Source organism: Filicampus tigris, chromosome 10, assembly GCF_054856515.1.
Source record: "Filicampus tigris isolate MCC_2025a chromosome 10, RoL_Ftig_1.0, whole genome shotgun sequence".
Classification (NCBI taxonomy): domain Eukaryota; kingdom Metazoa; phylum Chordata; class Actinopteri; order Syngnathiformes; family Syngnathidae; genus Filicampus; species Filicampus tigris.
In genome coordinates, this window is record NC_141226.1 from 17,700,686 (window position 1) to 17,724,564 (window position 23,879).

The following is a 23,879-nucleotide window of genomic DNA, read 5'->3' on the forward strand; positions in this document are numbered from 1 at the left end:
ACGTCACTTCAGGTTTTGGCCGTGACCACTTCCGGTACACAGTTGTAGTTTTCACGAATGGTTGTGCGAGTTTCGTGTCACGTTGTTTCGGAAAGCAAAAAGTATTCAAAAGACACACGATATAATGTAAATCTGATATGATTGTGTGAATCACGAATTACACAATTCTAAAACAATTAAAATAGCAATCTCCGCTTATCGTGAGAAGTGCATTCTGGGTGAATTCAATATGGCAGCGCGCTTGTAACCTCGGGATAACAAACTATTTTTTGTTCGTTTTTATAAAGAAAGGTGTTTAAAATGTGGTATTGCTATAGAGTAAGCTTTGCTGCACCAGTGCGGTCGCTGTCGTTGAATCTGCAATGCAATAAAACGGCTGGTTTATGGAAATACACACGGTAGGGAAATGTGACCCACTCGCATGGTGGGTTTATGACAGCTATGGCTTGTTGCTCGTTGAACCAGATTTGCTTCGTCGATAACAGGCTTGTGTTCACTTTACTTGTATGGATCATTTAAACTTCCAATTGAATTTGGTTTTGTTCACTGTAATTCTTACAAGATTGAAATAATTATGTATGGTGAAAATTTGAAATTTTGTAAATAATTGAAAATAGAAGTGAATTCTAATAAGCCAGTCGAACATGAATGATTACCAATCAATCAATCAATCAACCAATCAACCTGAAATTGTTCAATTAGATGTACTTTACTAACTACTAATAGAATAATAAACTAAAGAATTAGCAGCTGATTGGACTAATAGGAAAATTGCTATAGAAAATATATGTATATGTTGGGGGCCCTTATATTCATTTAGGAATTTAAACATTTCATTTTGTATACAGATTGCATTCATCTTCAGGATCCAATATATTCAGCGCCTCCCGTCAACATGGGAATGTCGCCAGTCGTTTGTGGAGCGTGGCTCAGAGAGCTCTGCGGCAGTCAGCCACGCGAGCATCCAAACGCTCTGGCATGACACTGAGGTTCATCTTCGCACCAGCAGCACTTATGGTCTCCGGGCGACTGTTTTGCCACACGGCGTACTGCGAGACAGACGTGAACAACAACATCCCAGTGGAGACTGTGACCAAAAATCCAGAGTTCAAATGGCACATTTTGTGGGAGTTTGTGAAGCCTCAGCTGTTTGCGCTCACATGTGCTGTCATGGTAAGACAGTGCTCTTAAATGTAATAAAACATTTATGGCATTATAATCAACTTAATGTATTGTTTTCTTTTCAGCTAGCTTTTGGTGCGGCCATTTTAAACATTCAAATCCCGCTGATGCTGGGGGAGCTGGTGAATGTTGTGGCGCGCTACCTGAGGGAACACACTGGAAGTTATGTCCGTGAGATAAGGGGACCTGCTTTTAAATTGCTTGGACTGTATGGCATCCAAGTATGTAAACAATTTGAACAATCAATCCATTTATGACACTGCTTTAATTGCTTTAATAACTGGAAATGTTATGAAAATGAAACAGGGCTTGTTGACAAGCGGCTACATAATCCTGCTATCGAGGGTCGGGGAAAGAGTGGCGGTGGACATGAGGAAAACACTTTTCGCATCCCTACTGAGGTGTTTATTCCTAACGGTCCTCCTACTTAAACTTCATGCCCCGTCGTTGATGTACCTTTTGTCTCTCAGGCAAGATGTGGCTTTCTTTGATGCTAACAAAACTGGACAATTGGTGAATCGCTTGACGGCTGACATTCAGGAGTTCAAGTCATCCTTTAAGTTGGTCATCTCTCAGGTACAATGCAAAAATACTTTGTTTCTTCATATGGTGGCCAGTGCGAGTACCAGTGACCTATAAGTGGAGGTGATCATTTGTACATCCATCCATTTTCTCTAGTATTTGTCCTCATTAGGGCGCTGGGTGAGCTGGAGCGATTGAAATACAATTACAATACCTATTATTAACTCATTCACTGCCATTGATACATATATTTATCTTTTCAGAGTCCAGCCATTCAATCACAGAAACGTATTGATATTTGTTTCAAATGTTAGGGTAAAAAAGGGAGTGAAAATGTCTGGCAGTGGATGAATTTGAAAAATAAATAAATAAAAAGTCAATACCAATAAAAAGCCACAAAGTGGCAGCATCATTCCGCTAACGCCTTCCGTGAAATAGTTGAGCAGTTTCACTTAATTGCCCTTTTTTTTAATGATTATGATGTAGTTAGGTATATATGTGATGATCTACAGTATAAATATTTGGCATATAGCCAAAAACTTCCATCCACCTGAGTATTTACTTTCTTGTCCACTTTAATGGCTGCAGAAATTCCACCTTTTCAGATGCCACACCTGGTCTGAGGGCAGCATGTAATTCATTTATTTCATTCGATGATTAATTGGGGCACAGTGTATATTAGAGCAGAGGCCACTATATTAGGAAATACAGTATTTGAAGTTGTTAAAAGTTGTTGTTGGCATTTCTAATTTGTGGATTTTACTGACACTTTCAGGGTCTGCGAAGTATCACACAGACAGTGGGATGCCTTGTGTCGCTTTACATCATCTCCCCAAAACTCACAGGCTTGACTGTGGTGGTGCTCCCCTGTCTGGTAGGGGCGGGGGCTCTCATCGGCTCATTCCTCCGGAGACTTTCTCGTTTGGCTCAAGAGCAGGTTAGGCGAGGCTATTTTTCAACACCTTAGGCAGTCTGGATTAACACTTCATGTTTCAAGTCACACAGTTCCTTTTAAGATAAAAATTCAGCCCAGACCTGGAGTGTAAATCCAGCCATAGTTGCATGTGTTTCATCTAAATCAGTTGAGAAGTGTTTTGCAACTATTAACTATTTTGTGTTTCCATGAAGGTTGCCAAAGCAACTGGAGTGGCAGATGAGGCTCTGGGTAATGTACGGACAGTGAAAGCCTTTGCCATGGAGGAGCGGGAGCTACAGTTAAGTGAAAAGCATTTCATTTGATGTATTCGAAGCTGTGGGGTGTGTTAAAACAACATGCTTCCATTTCCACCACGTTTTTCCCAGGCTGTACGCGTACGAAGTTGAAAAATCTTGTGAAATGAATGAAAATCTTGGGACTGGAATTGCTGTTTTCCAGGGACTTTCAAACATCGCACTCAACTGTGAGTTCAACCCCCCCAAAAAACAAACAATTTTATAGATAATTTAAAAAAAATTTTGCAGGCATTGTTCTCGGAACTATTTTTGCTGGGGGAACTCTCATTTCGAGCAATGAAATGTCGCCTGGAGACCTCATGTCTTTCTTGGTTGCTTCCCAGACGGTGCAGAGGTAAAAAAACAAATCACATCTGATGAGTATGCCTTAAATCAAAGATATTTTAAACAATATATATTTTTCATTTGTAATTGTTAGGTCCTTAGCCAGTATATCCATCCTTTTGGGGCAAGTAAGTCAATTCTAGTAAAATGCAAGATTAGTAGATTGCTAGCTTTGGTTTGCTCTCATTGCTTCCACATATTCTTTCCAGATGGTGAGAGGAACAAGCGCCGGTGCGCGTGTTTTTGAATATTTGTCGTTGAAGCCTTCCATTCCTCTTTCCTGCGGGGGACGCATCCCCTATCATTCTCTGACTGGGAGAGTTGATTTTCTCAACATTTCGTTCAGGTTGTAGCCTTCATTTGGACATTTCACGAACACAAACATCAAAAAACGTACCATTCGGGGTCCGTGTTTATTTTTTGTGGTTTTATATTTGTAGCTATCCAACACGACCAGGCCATCAAATTTTGGACAGGTTCAACCTAACGCTGCCACCTAGCAAAACAATCGCCATTGTGGGGGAATCTGGAGGAGGTAACTTCGTAATGAATGATGTCATCAGGCAGCTGGATGCAAAGTGTACAATAATGTGTATAACATTATTATTTATTTTAGGCAAGTCCACAGTAGCATCCTTACTGGAGCGTTTCTATGACCCGACGAGCGGCGTAGTAATGTTGGACGGACTTGACATCCGAACCCTTGATCTCTGCTGGCTCAGGGGACAAGTTATTGGATTTATTAATCAAGTAAAAGCAAATCGTCTTTTGTTCAAATTTTGTTGAAAAAAAAGTATACTGTATTTTCTTAAATAAGTACCTCCATGCTCCATACTCACTTTAGTGAGTTTGTATATGTACATGGCCACTTAATGGCAAAATTATATTGCACTGACCTCGCATAATGGTTTTCTTTTGAACTGTGTCATGTTCTCCTCCGCAGGAGCCTGTTTTGTTTGGAGCGTCTATCATGGAGAACATCCGCTTCGGGAAACCCGAGGCCACCGACGCCGAAGTCTTTGAGGCTGCCAAGCAAGCCAATGCTCATCGCTTCATTACAAGTTTCCCGGACGGCTACAGCACCGTGCTCGGTACGAGACTTTAATAACATGTCCATTTTTGTGAACATGTTGGCTTGCTTGATGCAGCTTTACGTATCTTTTGGCTCTGACAGGGTAGTCATTAGTCAAGGACATTTCAACAGGGGATGTTGGCATCTCTGCATTACAGTGTTTCAGACAGTGTAGTCTGGTGCCTGGATTGGAGCCGTCACTAGAATGTGGCTGAGGATTTTCACCCAGGCTAGGTAGTCATGTGGTAGGTGGCTAATGTCAATAACTGCTGGCTTACCAACACATTATTAGGAAGAGGCAGATACAAGATTTACTTGGTTGTTTGTTTTGCACTTGATGGGTGGGCAGGCATTCCAGAGACCGTATTATCTGTATACAAGCCATTAATGTTTTTCATAATGCGTCCCCTTTATATCCCAGGCGAACGTGGTGTGACATTATCAGGAGGCCAGAAACAGCGGATCGCCATCGCCCGGGCTCTCATTAAGAATCCGAGCATACTTGTGCTGGATGAGGCCACCAGCGCCTTGGATGCTGAGTCGGAGCGTGTGGTGCAGGAGGCTCTGGACCGGGCCACCCGGGGGCGCACTGTGCTCATCATCGCCCACCGCCTGAGCACCATCCAGGCGGCTGACCTCATCTGCGTCATGAGCAACGGACGCATTGTAGAAGTGAGTTTAACAAAACTTTTTCCTACTTGCTCAGCATTATTGGTGACAAAATGTCTGAAGTCAATTGTTGTTCAGTAAGTTATGCAGATGTTTAAGGTGTTTGACTATAATTTGAAAAAAAAAACTTCTTTTAAGGCTGGAACTCACACAGAACTGCTGGGCCGAGGCGGACTGTATTGCGACCTGATCCGAAGACAAAGAACTGAGGGGCAGAAATGAACCATGCTCAATGTTTACTGTAGATGTTAATTTTACGTTAGCTCAGTTAAATGAGTTATGATGATATAAGAGATATTGTTTTTAATTTAAGTTGACTAACTGGACCAGAAGTGGAAAAAGAAACACTACTACGATGTCTTTAAGATTTAAACAAAAATAGATTACCTCTATCCAAAGCTTATTGTACATTGTAGCTTATTCTGACTGTTATGAATAAAATGTTTTAATTAAATTGGGACTGTCTTCTTTTATTTTTAGTAAATTAATCTTTTAAAGGCTTAAAATGCGATGTTTTTACACAATAATGACTGGGTTTGACAAGCGTTGTAATACAAGATTTGGTCTTTAGGGGGACCAAGAAACTCTACTGTACAGAGCGCTCCGGAGCAGCAAGTGTTGCTAGCGTGAAGCTAACGCTAGCAATCATAACAACCCACCCCCACTAAATTCGGGGCTTGGTCACTGGGTTGTTCCGTTGGCCACTTAGGTGGATAAAACAGGGCGACCATGCAGAAATATGAAAAACTCGAAAAAATCGGCGAGGGTAAGTTATTTTTCTTTAATATATATACTCGCTGTAATATCAGCTAACGTGTATTTGTGTTTTAGCATCTTTGTAGCTTATCGGTTAGCTGACGTTAGCTTGATTTTCACCTTGTTTGCCTGCTCTCATTTCAGATTTAGTGATCGGGAGGTTGATGAAAGAGTGTCCATGAATAATATATAAATAATCCTATATACGTGTCGGTGTACATCTCGTTAGCTTGGGGGAGATGATCTAACGCGCTAGCATGTCCATAGCTCAGCAGTGCCATTCAATCTGAGCTAAATATGTTTTGGTTTTTTTTTTGTTTTGTTCTTAACTAATTCCACAGGTACATACGGGACTGTATTCAAGGCTAAAAACAGAGAAACCCACGAAATAGTGGCTCTGAAACGGGTCCGCTTGGACGATGACGACGAGGTGTGTGTGTGTGTGTGCGTGTGTTTGAATTAAAACGCGTATTCGTGCATACTATTCTCTAGCACGGTGATGCTAACCGCTTTCCACACCCTACAGGGCGTGCCAAGCTCTGCCCTAAGAGAAATCTGCCTGCTGAAGGAGCTCAAGCATAAAAACATAGTCAGGTCAGTGCATTTAGATTATTTATATTTGTAGCATGAGTGTCATTGAGAATCATAATTGTCTAAATGCTGAAGAGCCCGGTCAAAATTAACGGAAGCGGTTCAGATAATGGCTGGATGGATATTTAATCATTATCTCCAATGCACATTACTCAGTCTAACTTTCAAATTGCTAAACAATTTAAAACATTCTGCTTAGAAAAAAAAAAATAATAATTTTAATAAGTTTCCATGAGAAAATTTCTACATTAATGTAGAACTTTAAGTTCACCTCAAATTCCTCAGTGGAATCAAACCATTCTAACATTTTTTTTTTAATCACAAAACTCCAACTTCTTTAAAGAATTACACATTTACCACATAATACACGTAGATACAAAGTTATTGAAGACTAGTCTAAACTGCTCCAGGTGTGAGTGTGAATGACCTTTATTTATTGGTTTGAAAAAAATATTGGGGGAAAAAAATCAGAAGTTTTAAAGAATTCCACATTTTTCATGAGAAAATTCTCGAACTAATGGCATAATCTAACAAATTAGCTAATCCTCAACCAAGTCAAGGCTTCAAAACAACTATACTTTATACTACACAGTAACTCAGTTTAAAAAAAATATACCAAGTTTCAATTTCCTACTATTGAATTTGTTTAGCAACATTTCAGTTCTGCTCTTCAGCATGCACGAACAAATTCTAAACAAATTTTGATTTCTGGTTTAAATACATAATTCTGTCCTTTGCAGGCTACACGACGTGTTGCACAGTGACAAGAAGCTAACATTGGTGTTTGAGTATTGTGACCAGGTGAGACAAACTCACACCTGACCACTTGTAGACACTTGAGCTAATAATTATCTTTTTTCAACCCACAGGATTTGAAGAAGTACTTTGACAGTTGCAATGGAGATTTAGACCCTGAAACAGTGAAGGTGAGAACATTTGTGGATGGGTTTACACTCTATGACCAAGTGCCTTATTTCATTTTCATGCCTGTTATCTAATTTTTAGTTTTTGTCCTATTGCATGTACATTTCAAGAAACTTGTATGATGTGGCTTTGCTTACATTGACAGAACACTGGAAACAACCTGCTCACTGTTTGACACGTATCCCAATTGTGACACTTGAGAGCAAAAAGTCAGAATTGTCTCACTTGAGCCATGCAGCGTCAATCAGCATCACTGCACGTGTCAATGCCTTTTTTCTTCTTTGCAGTCGTTCATGTTCCAGCTGTTAAAAGGACTTGCCTTTTGTCACAGTCGCAATGTTCTTCACAGAGATCTTAAACCTCAGAATCTCCTCATCAACAGGGTGAGTGAACCTGGAGTCATGCATACGTATGATATGACACATCCGTTTCATTCGTGTTTGTGTTTACAGAATGGCGAGTTGAAGCTGGCTGACTTTGGGCTTGCTCGAGCATTCGGCATTCCCGTGAGGTGTTACTCAGCCGAGGTAAGTTGACACACGGCGTGCTAATCGCTAACTAGCTTAATGATAAACACACAACCCTTTGAAATCATTAAAAGATGTTAATGTGCACACATCTGTAGGTACAGTGCAACCATCTGCGTCAAATATATTTAGTCAATAAAACGTGCGACTTTAAACGAATCACTCCCACACACTGTAGAAATGTTCAATACCAATACCACATTTTTTTTCAGACCGATACCAGTGCAAGTACTCAATGCTTGAGGAGTCACCGATACCAAGCACTGATATCACTAGTACTTTTGATGCATGAAATTTCCCCCAAAAAACAATGAAAGAGCATTTTAAAGAAAGACCTATACATCCCAATAGATATTTTTTCCTCAAAATTGCATAAAATGAATGGCAATTTTCTGTTAATTATTTATATTTCTATATATATACTTACAGAAATTGCATCTTAATGGGCATCTGCCAGACATGTATGCCTTTAGTTTCGGATTGTAAACGACTCCCCCCTCCCCTAGAGGGGGACCCGTCCCACTATTTCAGAAGAACTGATGTATTGTTGTGTTTGCGAGGCCACTTTTTGAGGGACGTACCTGCTGTTATTTGTGGCCTCGTGTCAGTCCCGATGGGCCGCTTTTAGTTTTCTTGCCACGGCCGACGTTGAAGAAAGGCAGGTGGCTCTCAGATGGGTTCAGTGGTTCTGAGGTGACCTCAGGGCTCAGCAAGGCAATCTCATGAGGTGGCAACAAAGGCGGAGATGGTGATTTATGTGTTAAAGGAGAAGAACTGGACACACTTTGGAGTTTTAAAAAATCGCATCATACCGTGTCGTGTTCATTTTTGCCGAATTGAAACACGGTGTGCACTATGCACCTTTCAGCAGCTGTGCAAATGGAAGCTTTTTGTGATTTAGCGATTTAATGTCTTTGCTCTCTCTGCTGCACTTGACTGCACTCACTCTCAGTAAAATGTCAAAGGCACTACACACCACCACAGGCAGTTGACATGAAAAGACGAAGGGGAGAAGCACCAGTCGATGCGATGCTTAGTACATAAGAGAGGAGATTCCACTCAGAATTCACTTGAATTTGCATGATTGATCACATGTGTGTCTGTGTGCGCGTGTGTATGCAGGTGGTGACGTTGTGGTACCGACCCCCAGATGTGCTGTTTGGTGCTAAACTTTACTCTACCTCCATTGACATGTGGTCTGCTGGCTGCATATTTGCAGGTATAATTGTCAGTGTAACCACACCCACACCCTCATTGGACTCTTCATTAGGTACACCGTCACGGTCTAACCCGTCTGTAGCAAACAATGTTATTGTGACTGTTAGCAATATCAGAAACAACAAGCCAGGCAATAAACATTGTTGGATGAATACCTCTGTGACTGTGCCAATCAAAAGTGAGCAGTCTGACATGTTGTCTTTGCATTCAGAGCTCGCTAACGCTGGAAGGCCTTTATTTCCCGGGAATGACGTGGATGACCAGTTGAAAAGAATCTTCAGATATCTTTTTCTCAACATGTCTACGTGGTATGGATTACACCACTTAGGCTAGATTTGCACTGCAGGTCCATATGCCCAATTCTGATTTACTGTAATGCTTTTATCAGATTTATTTTCCAATTCTGATTTACTGTAATGCTTTTATCAGATTTATTTTAATTATTTTTTTGGGGGGGGGTCTATTTCAAATAACACATCTTCAATATGGCTGTTCACACTGAAACAAGATTTGAAACAAATCAATTACACGTTTAAAAAAAAACAAAACAAGTGCCAACAGCAGGCAGTTACACCACAGAAGTAAACACTAATATATAAATAGTGCAAATGTTAAATGGCTTTTAGTTGGCCTATGATGACTCTTCCCCCATTGGTATAAATGAGCATAACCTTTACTCTTCTGGCTGCCGTCGACAATTATTTTGCTCATCTAATGAAAGACACACCTCTGATGTAGCATGTACTGCATATTTAATTTTCTAGTGATTTAGATTAACTGTAGGCTTTTGTCAGTGTTGGTATTGTTTGGGCAGACGCAGATCAAGAAGGGTTCAACGGTGTCTAGCCGATATGTGACTTGACACTGCACTCGCTTTGCATATTTGATTTGTATCCACATTTGAAAGAGCCCAAAATTCGTTCACTTGAACCATGCAGCGTAAGAAGTTCTTTTGAGTTTTCTTTAACCGCCTGACACGTTGTTGGGCACGCCGACGGAAGAGCAGTGGCAGACGATGACCAAGCTCCCGGACTACAAGGTGCCGCATTTAATAAAGTGTCGTGTGTGTTTTGTGATGACGACACCGCTGAAAACGTGCTTCCTGTCTTTGTAGCCATATCCTTTGTATCCAGCCACCACCTCACTGGTCAACGTGGTGCCCAAACTCAGTAGCACAGGTCGAGACCTTCTCCAGGTACGGTGCATGACGTTCTGCTATCATGCTGTGGTATCTGTTATCACTAATAACACAGAGCTGAGATTTAGGCTTTTTTTTATGTGGGGGGGATCAAATATCGTTTAACTGATCAGCATATGGTAACTATTTTGTATTAGTTTTAGCATCTTTCATAAACACAAATTGAAGTGGGTCCTCCCATTTTTCCTCCGTTCTTCAATATGTGGCACTTAATTAATCTTTATTTATCTGTATTCCATGACCACATTTGAACAACCTCAAACCATCTTTGGTGTCCTCCCACACAGAACCTTTTGAAATGTAATCCGGTCCAGAGGATCTCCGCAGAAGAAGCCTTGCAGCATCCTTACTTCGCTGACTTCTGCCCGCCCTAAATCCTTCATCGCCTCCCGGCTCAAGCTCAGCCGCCAATCAATCCAGTCCTCCCGTCACACTAGCAGGTCATTAGAAGCAACTCCATGCAGGCCAATCCCCCTGGAAACACTGTCCAAAGCTGCTCTTTTCTACCATACAGTACGGACTGCACTCATTTCTCTGGGAGTAGGACTACATCTGAGCAAACAAATTGGGTAAACTACATACTTAAAAAAAAAAAAAGGACTTCCAGTTTCTCTTCTAATACTGAACCACAAAAACACCACAAATCTAATAAAAGTTGACCAAAATAGACATTTTTGCCTGCTCGAGGGTACAGTAACAAACTGTTGTTGCCAGGCAGAATTGGTATACTGCAACTCATTTTCACCAAGTCTAATGGGCTACTTGGGGCAGATAACCCTGCTGCCCCAGTGAGCAGTAGCGAAAGTATGACAGTCAACATTGTCTAGTCTAACCTTTATTTATTCCATAATTTCCTCAGATAGTGGCCAGGGGATTTTCTTGACACAACTGCAGAATACCAGCGGCCTCTGGAAAATATGAAGACACCACTGATTCAAATCACAATGAGCAGTTTTTCAGACTTTTCATTTTAGCTGTATATGTTTGAGTAAATAGAACAGGTTGGTTTTATTCAAACTACATCAATTACAAACTACACATTTTGTCATTTTTAGCTTTTATTTTCAGAAAAAAATGCTCCAGTGTTTAGTTTTTTTTGTGTGTGTGTGAGTGTGTGTGTGTGTGTGTGGGGGGTAGATGTCAGCTTTACAGATGCAGCCTATTGGTCAATCGGAATGCGTTGTCGAGTTGACATTTACCACGACACGATGCTGTTGGTTGTAATAAGAGTAGCGTCTTTTTGAGGTGGGGCATTTATTTACGTGGACGGCGGACCTGTTGATGAATTAATCGGGGCATGGCGTCCATTAATCTGAGTCGACTATTTAAGTAAATACAGTAAACGGCTTCCCGGAAGCTGGCTGTGCGTTTATGTTAGGACACCTACCGTAATGCATATATCAGTCATAGACAGTCAAAATGTGAAAAATGGAAGCATCCATATAAGGTGTGACATTTATTTGTTCAAGTTGATTAATTGGAGTACGCTGTCTATTACAGCGGACGGGCCTATAGTGCCATTATTTGTTATTTTACTGAGGAGGTAAGGAGTGAGGTGTCCAAACTTTGGCAGGTGTTTATTTAACTTGATTAATTGGGGCACAGTGTGATTAGATCATACTGCAAATCAAGTGCCACCACTTGTTATTTGCCATTGGGAAGGAGGTGTGCATTTGAGTGTGGACTTTATTTATCCCAGTTGATTATCTATTAGAGCATAATCCACTATTTGAGGAAATTAATTTTGAATATTTGAGTACAAAAACAATGTCACAAAATGAGTCGAGTGAGTACGTTGTTGTGTAAAAAAAAGAAAAAGGAGCTTTATACGTTAATGGTTGCAATTTGTTCAGTTTCACAATTATGTTCTGTGTGGGACCTAATTAAAAAAAAAAAAAGTTGGACACCAACCCTAAGTTTGGGGTTGGTTACACAGATGGGGGAACATTGTGCAGCTCCTTATTCATTCATTTATACATTCATCGAGCTTTAAATGTCTGCTTTATAAAAGTTTGATGAATGCTGAGCTCTGCCCTTAAGTGTGTGCTGACAAAACAAATTGGAAAAAAGAGTTTTTGTAACGTAACATGCTCCCTATAAGGGGGATGTTTCCAACAATCTACCATTATTGTCTGTGCTGGACATGAGCCGACTAACACTGCAGATTTTAGGCGACAGACATCCAGAAGGCTCAGCAACACATGGGCCACTAATGACTGATAAATACTTTTAGAAGTAATAAAAATACTGTTGGACTGCTAGTGTCAATTTCTCTGGGCAGCTATTGTAGTCTCCTGACACTCAAATGAGTTCCAGCATAACCAAAACATTTAGAATTTGACAAAAAAAAAATTCACTACAAAAAATTATGTAAGCTATGTTTTATATTTTTTTGCGCTCAAGCAATAAAGCAAACAAACCTGTGCTCCTGTCCAGCCACCTGTTTCGCGAATGTATGATGACAAAATAGCATGAAAAGCTAATTTATGAGTTTTGTATGTGCTTCCTATCTTATATTTGTTTTTGCACACTTTCTTTTGTTTTTGTTTTTACATATGACTTTTGTTAAGAGTTTTGAACAGTGACATTATTGCAGCTGGTTTTCAATAAACGGGCCAATATAACTCTAGTACGTCACAGTGGACCATTAAAAAAAAAAAGTGTGTGTATATATATATATATATATATATATATATATATATATATAGTAAAGTGGACATAAATGTGCTTTCTTGTTATGGTCATGTGACGTTCGCAAGTTTAGCCCTGAGCAACTGTGATGTCATTTTCAGTCGACAGCAAGTGGCAAAATGGCCACCCCTGCTTAATTGATATTCCACAAATTCAATATTAATCAGAATACCGTGTTTTGACGAGCGGGCACGCATAGAACACATTACTGTCAAGATCGTTTTTTACTTGACTTCCTCTTCCTCTTTAACTAACATTACAATGTAGCAGTTAACATTCAAGAACCAATTGCTGTAATTATCCCAGAAATAAAAGTAAGACACCAACACAGCGATAAGACGCGAAAACGATGGGTAAATATCCACTTTATTATACTTGATCATTGTTACATCACAAAGTGTCATTTGTGACTCGTTACATGTTGGGGAATATTTAGAATAAGAAGAATAACAACGGGATACGGCGGCGGAATTGTACAATGCGTTTGTGTCGTTAAGGAACAGAATGTGTGCATCACTTGTCGATGATTCTCGGTCACGTTAGTGCTAATCACCAAGACACTTATGGTCTACGTCCCTGTGGTGGAAGGACACAAATGGAAACAGTCGGTCTAGATCTATACATACCTGTACCTGTAATTTGTACATGACACGAATGAGCATTATAGAATTTCTTCATGGCATTCGATTGTGGTTATATACACGCTTCAGTTCACCATTTTGACTGGAGCTTCTATAGACAATAGATTACTATCACAAGGCATTGTGCTCATTGTTGTATGAAGAAGTATTGAGGCATCGCTGGGAAGAAAAGCAATAGTGCGACAAGCCAGGAGAACAACGAGAATATGTGAATAAAGTTGTTCGACAAAAAGTTTCATGTTGTACCTTTGTGAGAATATACCGGTAAACGGTATTACAGGATGTTTTCTCATAATTCTGCAGGAATGTTGTATTAGATATTATATACGGTAATACATATTATACATATTATATTCACTGTATAATATAAGAAGAAGTCAGACTTGAAAGAATACATTTGTAGTACGACAACTAATTTTAGGAGAATGAAGCCGCAAAATCGTTAGCTACAGTTACACAAAAATAAAGTTATATAATTTCTAAAAGTACTTTTATGACAAACTAGTAAAAGTGAAAGAATGAAGTCATAATTTTATGGTACTAAAATCTTTGTACTACTGACAATTTCATATCAGGAACGAGGATATAGTTTTTACAAGAAGTTAGAATCTTCTGAGTAATTTTACGAAAAAAAAAAAATCGTAATATACAGTAAGAAGAAAGTTTGTCATTTCAAAAGTGCTGTATTTTTTTTCTTTTTAGAAAGTCGTAATTTGACTTGTCAAAATGTTCCCAAAATATAGTAGCAAAATGACTGATAATACTTTTCTTGTAATAGTGAAGAATAAAGTTGTAACGATAATAGTCACAATCTTCCTAGAATTATGTAATCGGACAAGAGCAGACATAATTTACAAGAAGTCATAATTTTTACAAAATCATGTCATGGTTTTATGGAAATAATGCAATATTACTAGAAAAAGTTGGAATATTATGAGGATAGTGTAATATAAAGTTACACTATACAAAAACACTATACACTATAAAAAAAATATAAAGTTGGCAAAACATGTAATTGAACTACAATTCTTTTTTTTAATTCATGGGTTTGTTTGATCATCTTAACCATAAACCGTTTTAAACAACTGTTACGATATGTAGAATTCTGTCTTAAGTGATGCTGTGGCATTCTTTTACATTTTTGTAAGATTTTTGACTTTCAATAAATTCTGACTTTATTCTCAGAATACTCCCCCCCCATGAAAAAAGTGGACTTTATGTGTGCATTCTAACTTCATTCTACTTCTTTTTCTCATACTTTGACTATTTTTGTCTTCCTGCGTGGCCCTAATACTCCTTCATACCGATGAGATAAGACACAATTGACATTTTCAAGAAAGGCAACAAAAGATGTTTTCAGCTTTCTCTCTCAATATCCCCAACAACGCAAGCATTACGAGATGAGCTAGTCGTGCGACGCTAGCGTCATTTGCACTTTTTTTTTTTTCTTCTTCTTCTTTTCCTTTCTGATTAGAATATATAACGTGATGGATTTAGGGTGAAAGGCAACACTCAGTCAACTCCTTCTGCTAAGGTCACTCTGGAGAAGATGCTGCAGACTGTGCAGTGCGCTACACATAGCAGGTCATGTGTTTTTCTTCCTGGTCACGTAGCATCTTCACTTCCTTATTGGACACATTGAGACTGAAAAGTGACATTTTGAAAAACATGAATAAATTATGTTTCATTTAAACCTGAGTTCTGTTTCGGAAGTTGTTGTTTTTTCTGATGATAGTATTCTATATCTATTCAGGCATTGATAAATTGCTGTACATTTCAACATTGTTTGTTTTTCGCGGATAAATACGCCAATTGTTTCACAGTTTGCTGTCAAGTCCTGCTCCCCCCCCAAAAAAAACCACAAACATCAGGTTGTCAACAAGCAAACTCCTCAAAGTTGCCTAGAGTCGGGTGACGAGGTAACATGTTCGGCGTGAATCCGAGACTGTCCGAGTGACTCCGGAGTGTGTCACAGGTGCTCTGTGGAAACACGGGGAGGGGCGTGGGGGCGGGATGAGTCAACGGGGTCAAACCAAGGAATGGTGATGATGATGATGAGTGTGAAGCACACATAAACATGAGGGTGAAAGGAGGGGGAGAAGAAAGAAAACAGCACAATCTTAGTCCTTGTTTTTAGTCTATGTATAGAGATGCAGCAATTAATTGACAACTAATCGGTTTCCAAATGAATTGACAACTATACTGATAATTAATATTTTAGAGACATTGATAAAAGGGGAACTAAACATAAACGTTCTTATCAAGAATATGTTGTCGCGGCTCACTTCTTATTTGGTGTTTGGTCATGTGCTGTTCGATGTCAATTTCAGTCGACAGCATAAGGCGGTATTGACCAAAATGGCCGTCCCCGAGATGGGTGGAAATGGATTGCTTAATCTGCTTCATTCTTATTCCATGAAATCAATGTTAATGAAAATGCTGTGTTTGGACTAGTGTGGCTGCATCCAACATATTCTTGCTAAGAACATTTTTGCATTTTGTGCCCCTTTAACATGAAATTGCCCAAACCCTTTCAGCCGCTCAACAGTAAATATTGTTCGATTTCCGAAGTCCTTCATGAATGCAGACCGATGATCTTTGTGCTTAATCAAAATAAGACACTTGAAAACATCTGCTTTTATTTTGAAAAAAAGTGATCAATATTATTGCCAATTTTCTCACATGTACCTGTAACTGAATCATTTTGTTTCTGCATTTTTTGCACTGTCAATTCAAAATAATGTATTATTTTTTATTAAAAGGATGGAAATTTTAAAAAGGTAATCGGATTAATCCAAAATAATTCATTAGTTAATTGATTATTAAAATAATCAGTAGTTGCAGCCCTATTTTAGTATTTACACAAAATAGTGGCCCATGGGACTCAACTGACCATAATAATAATTCCTCTAACATGGCATTTATAATGCATCCATGGACTAATTGGTGTATGGTGTCGATTTGAGTGAGACATTTATTTAAGTGGATGACGCGGCGTCCGACTGCGTCAATTTTCGGATGGCGCACACTTATGATTCGGCCTGTATTCAATAAACCGACGGTCACTATTTTGAGGAAAAAGGACGTGCTGAATAGGCAATATAAAACCTTTGTGTGCTCCCTGAGCTTCTGCCAGTCATATTGTGAAAGCATCCCTCGGACAAAGATATTTTCAAATGTTGCGATAACATCCCAAAGTAATGCATCTAGTGATGCTATCTGTGCTCCAGCCTCTGAAAAAGTGCATCAGTGCTACAGAGAAGTAATACAGCCTTTCAATGAATATGTAATGTGTTTTCACAAGGGGCAGGCACCATTATTTGCAGAAACAAAGTCTTTTTAGTGCCACCAGAGAATCAAACAGACTGAAGTCGTCCGTAAAGCCGACAAAGAGGAAATTCCCACCTCAATTGCTTCCCAGGTGAACGAGAGAAGCAAACAGTCCTTCAGTAAAAACGCACACGCTAGCTGCAATACATCAACCAATGTGAGCTTTTTCTACCACACTCTATACTTGACTGTAGACTAGCACTGTGAAAAACACAGTGCGGTGAATACATCACAATGAGACACGCTAACAAATAGCAAAATTTGCTTTCTTTCTTTACCTAATAAGTGCCAGATATAAAGTAGATATTTTTCTTTTATAGCTGTAAGGGTAGAATAGCTCTGTTTTTCTTATTTGGCCGTTAAGTGCAGGTTTAAGTTAGCTATTTTTTCGATCTATTAAAGACAGGTTATATTGTAGCTATTTATAGCCTTCACAGAACAATTTGCTGCCTAAACAGGCTGTGGTAGAAAATCAAGAATGCAAACAAGGAGACATTAGAGCTGTTCAATAAATAAATAATATCCATCCATTATCCAATCCGCTCGTCCTAACAAGTGTCGCGGACGTGCTAGGGCCTATCCCAGCAGTCTTTGGCCAGTAGGTGGGGTACACCCTGAACTGGTTGCCAGCCAATCGCAGGGCATACAGAGACAAACAAACATTTGCACCCACAATCACACCTGGGGGCAATTTAGTGTGTTCAATTAACCTACCAGGCATGTTTTTGGAATGTGGGCGGAAACCGGAGCACCCAGAATACTTATAAAAGTGACTGGTGTACAATGCATGGGGTGAGGTTCCCCAGACTGCACAAGTAAGCATATCAGTACCTCATCCCTGTAGTTTGTTTGCTGCCTAAATGGGCTGTGGTCGAAAATCAAGAAAAGTAAGCAAGAAATCGGATTTTAAACCAACTTACAGGTCTTTAAAAAATATTATGGTTTGTTCTAAATCTCATAGTATGGATGGAGTGAGATTCCCCCAGTCCACCCAAGTTATTTAACAATACCTCGTCCCTGCAATTTGTGTGTTGATGATGGAATCATCCCAACAAGTGTGGCAAGTGTAGGCAGGCTGGATTTAGCTTTATTCTGCTATGTTCAGCATTTGAATGGGGATAAGTTTAACTCGAAGTCTCAGGTCCCATTGCCCTTATGCTATGTCTTTCAATGATAGGACATTTACAGGATTTCTTGCAAAAGCTATTTGATTATAGAAAAAAGGGCATTATTTGATCATTTTCTAATAATATTGAAGAAAAAAATAACCACTAAATGTGAGGTGATTAAAAAACAATAGCCAAAAAAATAATAAATTCTAAATAAAATTATAATTGTTGTTATGAACTACCATTATTTTTTTCCATTCACATGTAGAGGGTTAGTGGAATTAATTACAGTATCGTTGTAAATAAAATGGCTAGTGTTCACTTTTTATGGTCTTTCTAGTTCTTTCTTCACGTTTTATAACGAGTGTGACATCATGGGGGGGTGGATGAGGATGCATGAGATGCCTTAGTGACAGCGTGGGAGCGCCTATTAGCAACGGGGGCGGGGTGTGCTACCTGGGGGCATGATTAGGCGTGACACCAGGGCTGCTTGGGTTCTCTGGAAACTCCTGGAATAGACACCATGAAAAGAAAGATGGGTGAGGGTGACTGAGATGAAAGTAAAGCACAATGCGTTTGGTGTTTAAAAAACGAAAAAAATGTGTCGGAAGATGAAGTGGGATGCGCGTTATAGAAGGCGAGGTATTGAAGGATGACATGTGGATGGAAGTCAACGTTTTAAATGAAATAGAGTTTCACTAAACTGGTGAGGTGTCTGGTGAGAAATTGGACACATTGAGAGGAGATGATGAACGTATGACATGATGGTGCACAATGCAGCAAATATCACAAGTTACTAGTCGAGTGAAAGCGGATGGCGGATGTTATTCAAATTATGGCAATTTCCATCCATCCATCCATTATCTATACCGCACAAGGTTCGCGGAGAGTGCTGGAGCCTATCCCAGCTGTCTTTGGGCAGTAGGCGGGGGACTTGGGAATTGGTTACCAGCCAATCACAGGGCAATCATGGCAATTTGTGTGTCATTATTTATCTTTAGTGCTTTCGGTGAAAAAACAAGTGTCGGTGCTCGCCTTATTCGACTGTTGCCAGGTAAATTAGGCGGTGGATAACAGCAGATCAGTACGTTAATTAATAAATAAGAGATCTTTCTGAGTTGAAATGTCCAATTTCATTTGAATGCACCTCATGACTCGTGCGCATTGCGAGACGTCAATGTTAACACTCCGTTAGCGGCTAGCTGCTAACACTGGAGACTTGTGCTGTATCATACGATGACGGCCTAATTAACTTGCGATTTCTTAGCGTCCTAAATTAGAGATTGAATATGATTTTGGGATGGCGTTGTGATGGTGTGGGAGCAAATGTATAATGGCACTAAAACTTGTGATTAAGGCAAACAGAAATGTCGCAAAGACATGTAAGGCGAGCCGTCACGCCACCACGCGGGCCAATTTCAAAATAAAAGCCTAAAAAGCAATTGTATTGGAGTCAATGTATTATTTCGTTAGCTTTTATTTTGAAATTAGCCTTTGAATTCGCAGCGTGTTACATCATACTTATATTTGCGGATTCGTGGACATGTCTAAAAATGATGGTGCAAAAGTAAACCGTTACCGGAGGCAAACAGAACAAAAAAAAAAATCCTCTATCATTTTTTAAAATCATTATTTTGAGGTACCCGAACCCGAATTGTTGTTACAAGAAATGTAACAACCCAGGGAACGGTGGGCTCATGTGAAGTTCTGGTACTCCGTACCGCTGCGGACTGGCCCACTTAAAGCACCGATTATCTCCCTAACTACCAAAATAGGCTTGACAAAAAATCTCTGCGATATTTTCCTCTCACTTTAGTTTTGTTTTTGTAGTACTAACACAAAAAAAACTCGTTTTACTGATTCAAGAAGACACTCAGTGAAAGTTACCTATACGTCTGTATTATTTTCAACCAAGGGGGACATGAAATAAATTAGATGACTCAAGTTGTATTTTGGCAAATTAATCTATATACCTACAAACTAGTCTCGATTTTAGCTTTGTATTCAAGACACAGCCAAGCTAAAAGTTGATTCCACAGGAGTTAGCATTAAATACATAAAATTCAAATCTTGCCACTAGGGAGTTTAGCCTGCACTGCATCCCAATACACTGCATATACAACATGAATAATAAATGGAGTGTAACATTGCGGGAGGTGCCCTCTTAGTGCTATAAAGTGAGTTTAAGTAACACAAAATCAGCAATACAGCTGTTAAATTAAGATAATTCCTATAACCACCTGGGAGAATAGTCTCCGAAACTCCCCCTTGTATTCCTTTCAATGTGAACAACTACATTGAAAGAAATTATGATAAATTACCAGGTTGTCACTGGGACAGCGCTGTGGTCGCTTCTTGCGCATGCAGTAACCCAAAACTTTGTCCTTGAACACCTGAAGACACAAACAACAGATAGTGTCAGAAATAAAGGGAAATCCATGAGTTTTATCAGACCGAGACCTGTCAGAAAAAAAAAGCCCCAAAAGATGTAACCCACAAATCTTCATAACACATAAAACACCGGTTCAATCATATTGCTCATAAAAATTAGCCGTTGTTGTCGTTGACGCATGATGACACGCATTTAACATTTACAATTTTCTGCCCCAACCATTTTCCAAGGAGATAAGGTAGGAAAAATTTGTCTTAACACACCCAACACAGACACCAGACAATCAGTCAGGTTAATCTTATAGATATGATCTGAACTCTGGTCAAAAGCAAATTTTACACAGAGATGGCTATACATGTCCCTAAACTAGTGTTTCACAATTATTTTTGTGGGAAAAGGAAAGCCTTTCGCGCACTCCCCCAACTCTCCACCGCGACTATAAATTTTATCATTTGTCTACAAAAATTGTTATAATTACACCTCTGTATGACAGTGTATCCTTATTAACATTAAAGAGAGAAAAAGTAAATAAATATAGATCAATTTACAACAAAGAATAAATTTATTAGTACTATTTTTAGTCTGTAATGGCAAAGATATGAAGTACATCAATTTGCCTGTTAGTAAAAAAATAAGAAATTAGATTTTACTGTATTCAACTATGGCAAAAAAATCCACCTGTTGCTGAACCTATTATTATCATTATTATTATTATTATTATTATTATTATTATTATTATTATTATTATTATAATAACATGATGTGTCTCTGAGAAAAGATTTACTTGGTTGTTTAATTTCACACTAGATGGGTAGGCGGGCACTCCAGAGACCCAACTGTTTGTTTGCAAGTAATTAAAAAGTCAATTTCCATAATGTGTCCCCTTTGAAACATTTTAAAGTTTTTGACACTTGGTTTATTAACAAAAACAAAATAAAGACAGTCCGCTCCGTGTGATATTTAGTCCCACTACTTGTCGATACCCATGGGGGTGGCTTGATCCACTCGTTTTTAAAGTCTGTTTGAAATCTAGCCTTTCATTGATTTACTGAATAAAACTCACTTAGGTGCCACTTTACCTCATATAGGTAGTCGAATATTTCCAGTATTGTCAACACGCTTGCTCCTATAAACAGACCCATCTGCCCTCCGATGTCACCTAGAAGACGAGACATGAATGGACGTGGACAGATGTCACTTCACATTGAGAATCCATCGAGAGGAATCTGAGCACAGCTGTCAAAGCGCCCATCAACTTTTCAGCCAAGGTCAGGGGCCAGAATCTTACCAAGAAGCCCGGCAATTTCATACGCCTTCTTCTGCTCGATCTTCTCGTAATTCAGAGCTTCGAAGAAGATGTCCAAAACCAAAATGTTTTCTCTGGAAGGGGCAAAGTCACACAGGAGCACAGCCAACACGCGTTTAAGTCCCCCTGACTGATAGCCACCAACACGTCATCATATCACACTCTAGTACACTTTCATTATTGTTACATTGAAGGTGAACGATGGAGACTCGTCATGCATGCACACATTTGAAAGAAGAACACAAGCTATCTAGTGCAGTGATTCTCAGAAGTGTGGTATGCATGGTACACAGGCTCCCTTCAGTGGTACTCATTGTGTAGTATGTGGCGAATTTCTTAGCAATGAATGCGTGAAACCATCACATTTCAAATGCCGTGTTACAACCAAACACTCAGCACTTAAGAACAAACTAGCGCCTTTTGTTTGTTCAGTCGTATTTAACTTTGAAGTAAGTTTAACTTTTGGGTTTTTTGAACATTTACTTAGATACAATTGCTATTTATCTTCAGTGAAAATACATTTTAGTTAAATTGTTTGAGTACGTAAAAAAAAAATCCTATATTAACGTACAGTTCAAACTGTGCCTAATGTTATAGTTTTGGATGCTCTGTATCGCTTTTCTCAGACCGATACCAGTACAAGTATTCACTCCTGAGTACTCAACGATACCAAATACCAATACCACTAGTACTCATGATACTTAAAATTTAAATTAAATACAAAGTAAATAAATCAAATTAATAATCAAAATCCATTAAATACCATTTAAATAAATGAAACGTAAATTAAAATAAAATTGCTACTACTACTCATGATATATACAATTTTAACTGAAAAAATTACAGATAATTCTGAACAAAGGCATTTCTGTCTTTCTGACGCACATGAAGATTCACCAATGTTTTAAATGGACGCAGTGTAGCACCAACTATTGGTATTGGCACCCTTCAGTACCCGATACCTTGAAATGAGTCTGGTATCGGTCCGATAATTGTGTCGGTACTCGCCCCCAGCCCTAGTTCTAGTTATACAAAGTAGACTTTTTACTTTTCATGTACGGTAAACTTTTTACTTTTCAAATAGTACAGTGTTAATGTTCAAACTCTGCCTAATGTTACAGTAGCTTACAATAATATAAAATCTATTTTTTAGGAATAAAACATCTGCTTCATTTGATTTGATGAATACTTAGGCCTACTAAGCTGCTGTACTTGTTGGCCTTTATAGTGGCACTTGGAGAACTCGGTATTATTTTTGGTGGTACTTGGTGTAAAACGTTTGACAACCACTAAACTAGTGTATTCAACTACTACTGCTGCTAAGTCATACTCACCCAATATACTGCTCAGTTTTGTTGAATTTCTTAGCCAGATACTTAGCAGATGCCTTACTGGGGATCTTAACCATGGACAGCTCCTTGCCATAGCGAGTCATGTTGCAGGGGGTCTGACACACACAGTAATCGTTGTCTTTCTCTACCAAAAAGTCTGTGGATGATCAAAGTCCGTCAAACATGTTGGGATCGCTACACGCGCAATGCGCTAAAAATATCTCAGCATCACATCAGTTGCAGTCGCTGCCATCGTTCACTTTCCATGAAAGCAAATAATGACTGAAGCTAAAATACGGTTCCCGGGAGGGAGGAAAAGGGAGCACTGTGAGCTTTTCATTTGAGATCAATACACGTACTCTACACATACTTTATTTCCTCAAATAAAGGCCTCCGCCGTAATAGACGCTGTGACTTAAAACGACACTGTCGCTGGTTGACACAGTGTGCAAGATGGTACGTTTACTTTCCACTGTACTTAATGTTATTCATTTGATTGTTATATATATATATATATGGCCACAAACTGTTTTTCATTCAAATATTTACTGCATTTATGACTTTAATACTGGCAACATTGAATATTCAAAATAAGTGGTCACAAACCCTGAGAACTACGTTTTGTTTCATGATTAATGCAAATACACACTCATCAAATTTTCTCAGATTAGATTTAATTATATTTTATTGTTAATAATTAATTACATGAATTTACGTGAAGATTATGTTAATGACTTCTCATAATAATTATCAACAATGATAGTATGCAGTGTTGAATTAGAGTATGTTTGACCCCTTTCCTAGTAAACAATACGTTTATAGCATGATTTAGAAGTGTGTGTTTTAATAGCCGAATAATGGCC

General features: G+C 38.9%; 3 protein-coding genes across 9 annotated transcripts in view; 2 read left to right on the top strand and 1 right to left on the bottom strand.

Moving 5' to 3' along the window:
* Window positions 1–105: 105 nt before the first annotated feature.
* On the top strand, window positions 106–5,456 carry abcb8 (ATP-binding cassette, sub-family B (MDR/TAP), member 8). The gene is made up of 16 exons (XM_086042399.1): window positions 106–398; window positions 849–1,173; window positions 1,248–1,403; window positions 1,489–1,583; window positions 1,653–1,758; window positions 2,480–2,641; window positions 2,833–2,918; window positions 3,007–3,104; window positions 3,166–3,271; window positions 3,356–3,389; window positions 3,471–3,607; window positions 3,702–3,796; window positions 3,878–4,011; window positions 4,205–4,352; window positions 4,755–5,005; window positions 5,141–5,456. Exons 1-16 carry the CDS (start codon window positions 301–303, stop codon window positions 5,222–5,224), a joined length of 2,115 nt encoding a protein of 704 aa, XP_085898525.1. The 5' UTR covers window positions 106–300; the 3' UTR covers window positions 5,225–5,456.
* Window positions 5,457–5,571: 115 nt separating this feature from the next.
* Window positions 5,572–15,246, top strand: cdk5 (cyclin dependent kinase 5). Its single transcript, XM_086042407.1, has 12 exons — window positions 5,572–5,768; window positions 6,100–6,188; window positions 6,285–6,352; window positions 7,090–7,150; window positions 7,219–7,275; window positions 7,561–7,656; window positions 7,726–7,800; window positions 8,923–9,019; window positions 9,230–9,299; window positions 9,997–10,057; window positions 10,133–10,213; window positions 10,504–15,246. The coding sequence occupies exons 1-12, from the start codon at window positions 5,732–5,734 to the stop codon at window positions 10,588–10,590; spliced, it is 879 nt and encodes a 292-aa protein (XP_085898533.1). The 5' UTR covers window positions 5,572–5,731; the 3' UTR covers window positions 10,591–15,246.
* asic1c (acid-sensing (proton-gated) ion channel 1c) overlaps window positions 13,242–23,879 on the bottom strand; it is a 75,222-nt gene continuing 64,584 nt past the window's right edge. For 4 of the 7 annotated variants that reach the window (XM_086042405.1, XM_086042404.1, XM_086042401.1 and 1 more), the window contains exons 6-11: window positions 23,020–23,173; window positions 21,668–21,759; window positions 21,459–21,538; window positions 20,309–20,380; window positions 18,444–18,496; window positions 13,242–15,528 (exon numbers count right to left, since the gene is read on the bottom strand). In XM_086042405.1, coding sequence (XP_085898531.1) covers window positions 15,450–15,528; window positions 18,444–18,496; window positions 20,309–20,380; window positions 21,459–21,538; window positions 21,668–21,759; window positions 23,020–23,173 — 530 coding nt within the window. In that variant the 3' untranslated portion in view covers window positions 13,242–15,449. The remainder of the gene's footprint in view (window positions 15,529–18,443; window positions 18,497–20,308; window positions 20,381–21,458; window positions 21,539–21,667; window positions 21,760–23,019; window positions 23,174–23,879) is intronic. The other 3 variants (XM_086042402.1, XM_086042406.1, XM_086042403.1) reach the window with 3 other exon arrangements.

Excerpts from the sequence above, each read along its gene's own strand:
- cdk5 (XM_086042407.1), top strand. The coding sequence starts at position 5,732 with ATGCAGAAATATGAAAAACTCGAAAAAATCGGCGAGG. Across the intron at positions 5,769-6,099 it reads ACTCGAAAAAATCGGCGAGG|GTACATACGGGACTGTATTC; the intron begins GTAAGTTATTTT and ends CTAATTCCACAG. Across the intron at positions 7,801-8,922 it reads TGAGGTGTTACTCAGCCGAG|GTGGTGACGTTGTGGTACCG; the intron begins GTAAGTTGACAC and ends GTGTGTATGCAG.
- abcb8 (XM_086042399.1), top strand. The coding sequence starts at position 301 with ATGTGGTATTGCTATAGAGTAAGCTTTGCTGCACCAGTGCGGTCGCTG. Across the intron at positions 2,642-2,832 it reads CTCGTTTGGCTCAAGAGCAG|GTTGCCAAAGCAACTGGAGT; the intron begins GTTAGGCGAGGC and ends GTTTCCATGAAG. Across the intron at positions 3,272-3,355 it reads GCTTCCCAGACGGTGCAGAG|GTCCTTAGCCAGTATATCCA; the intron begins GTAAAAAAACAA and ends TGTAATTGTTAG.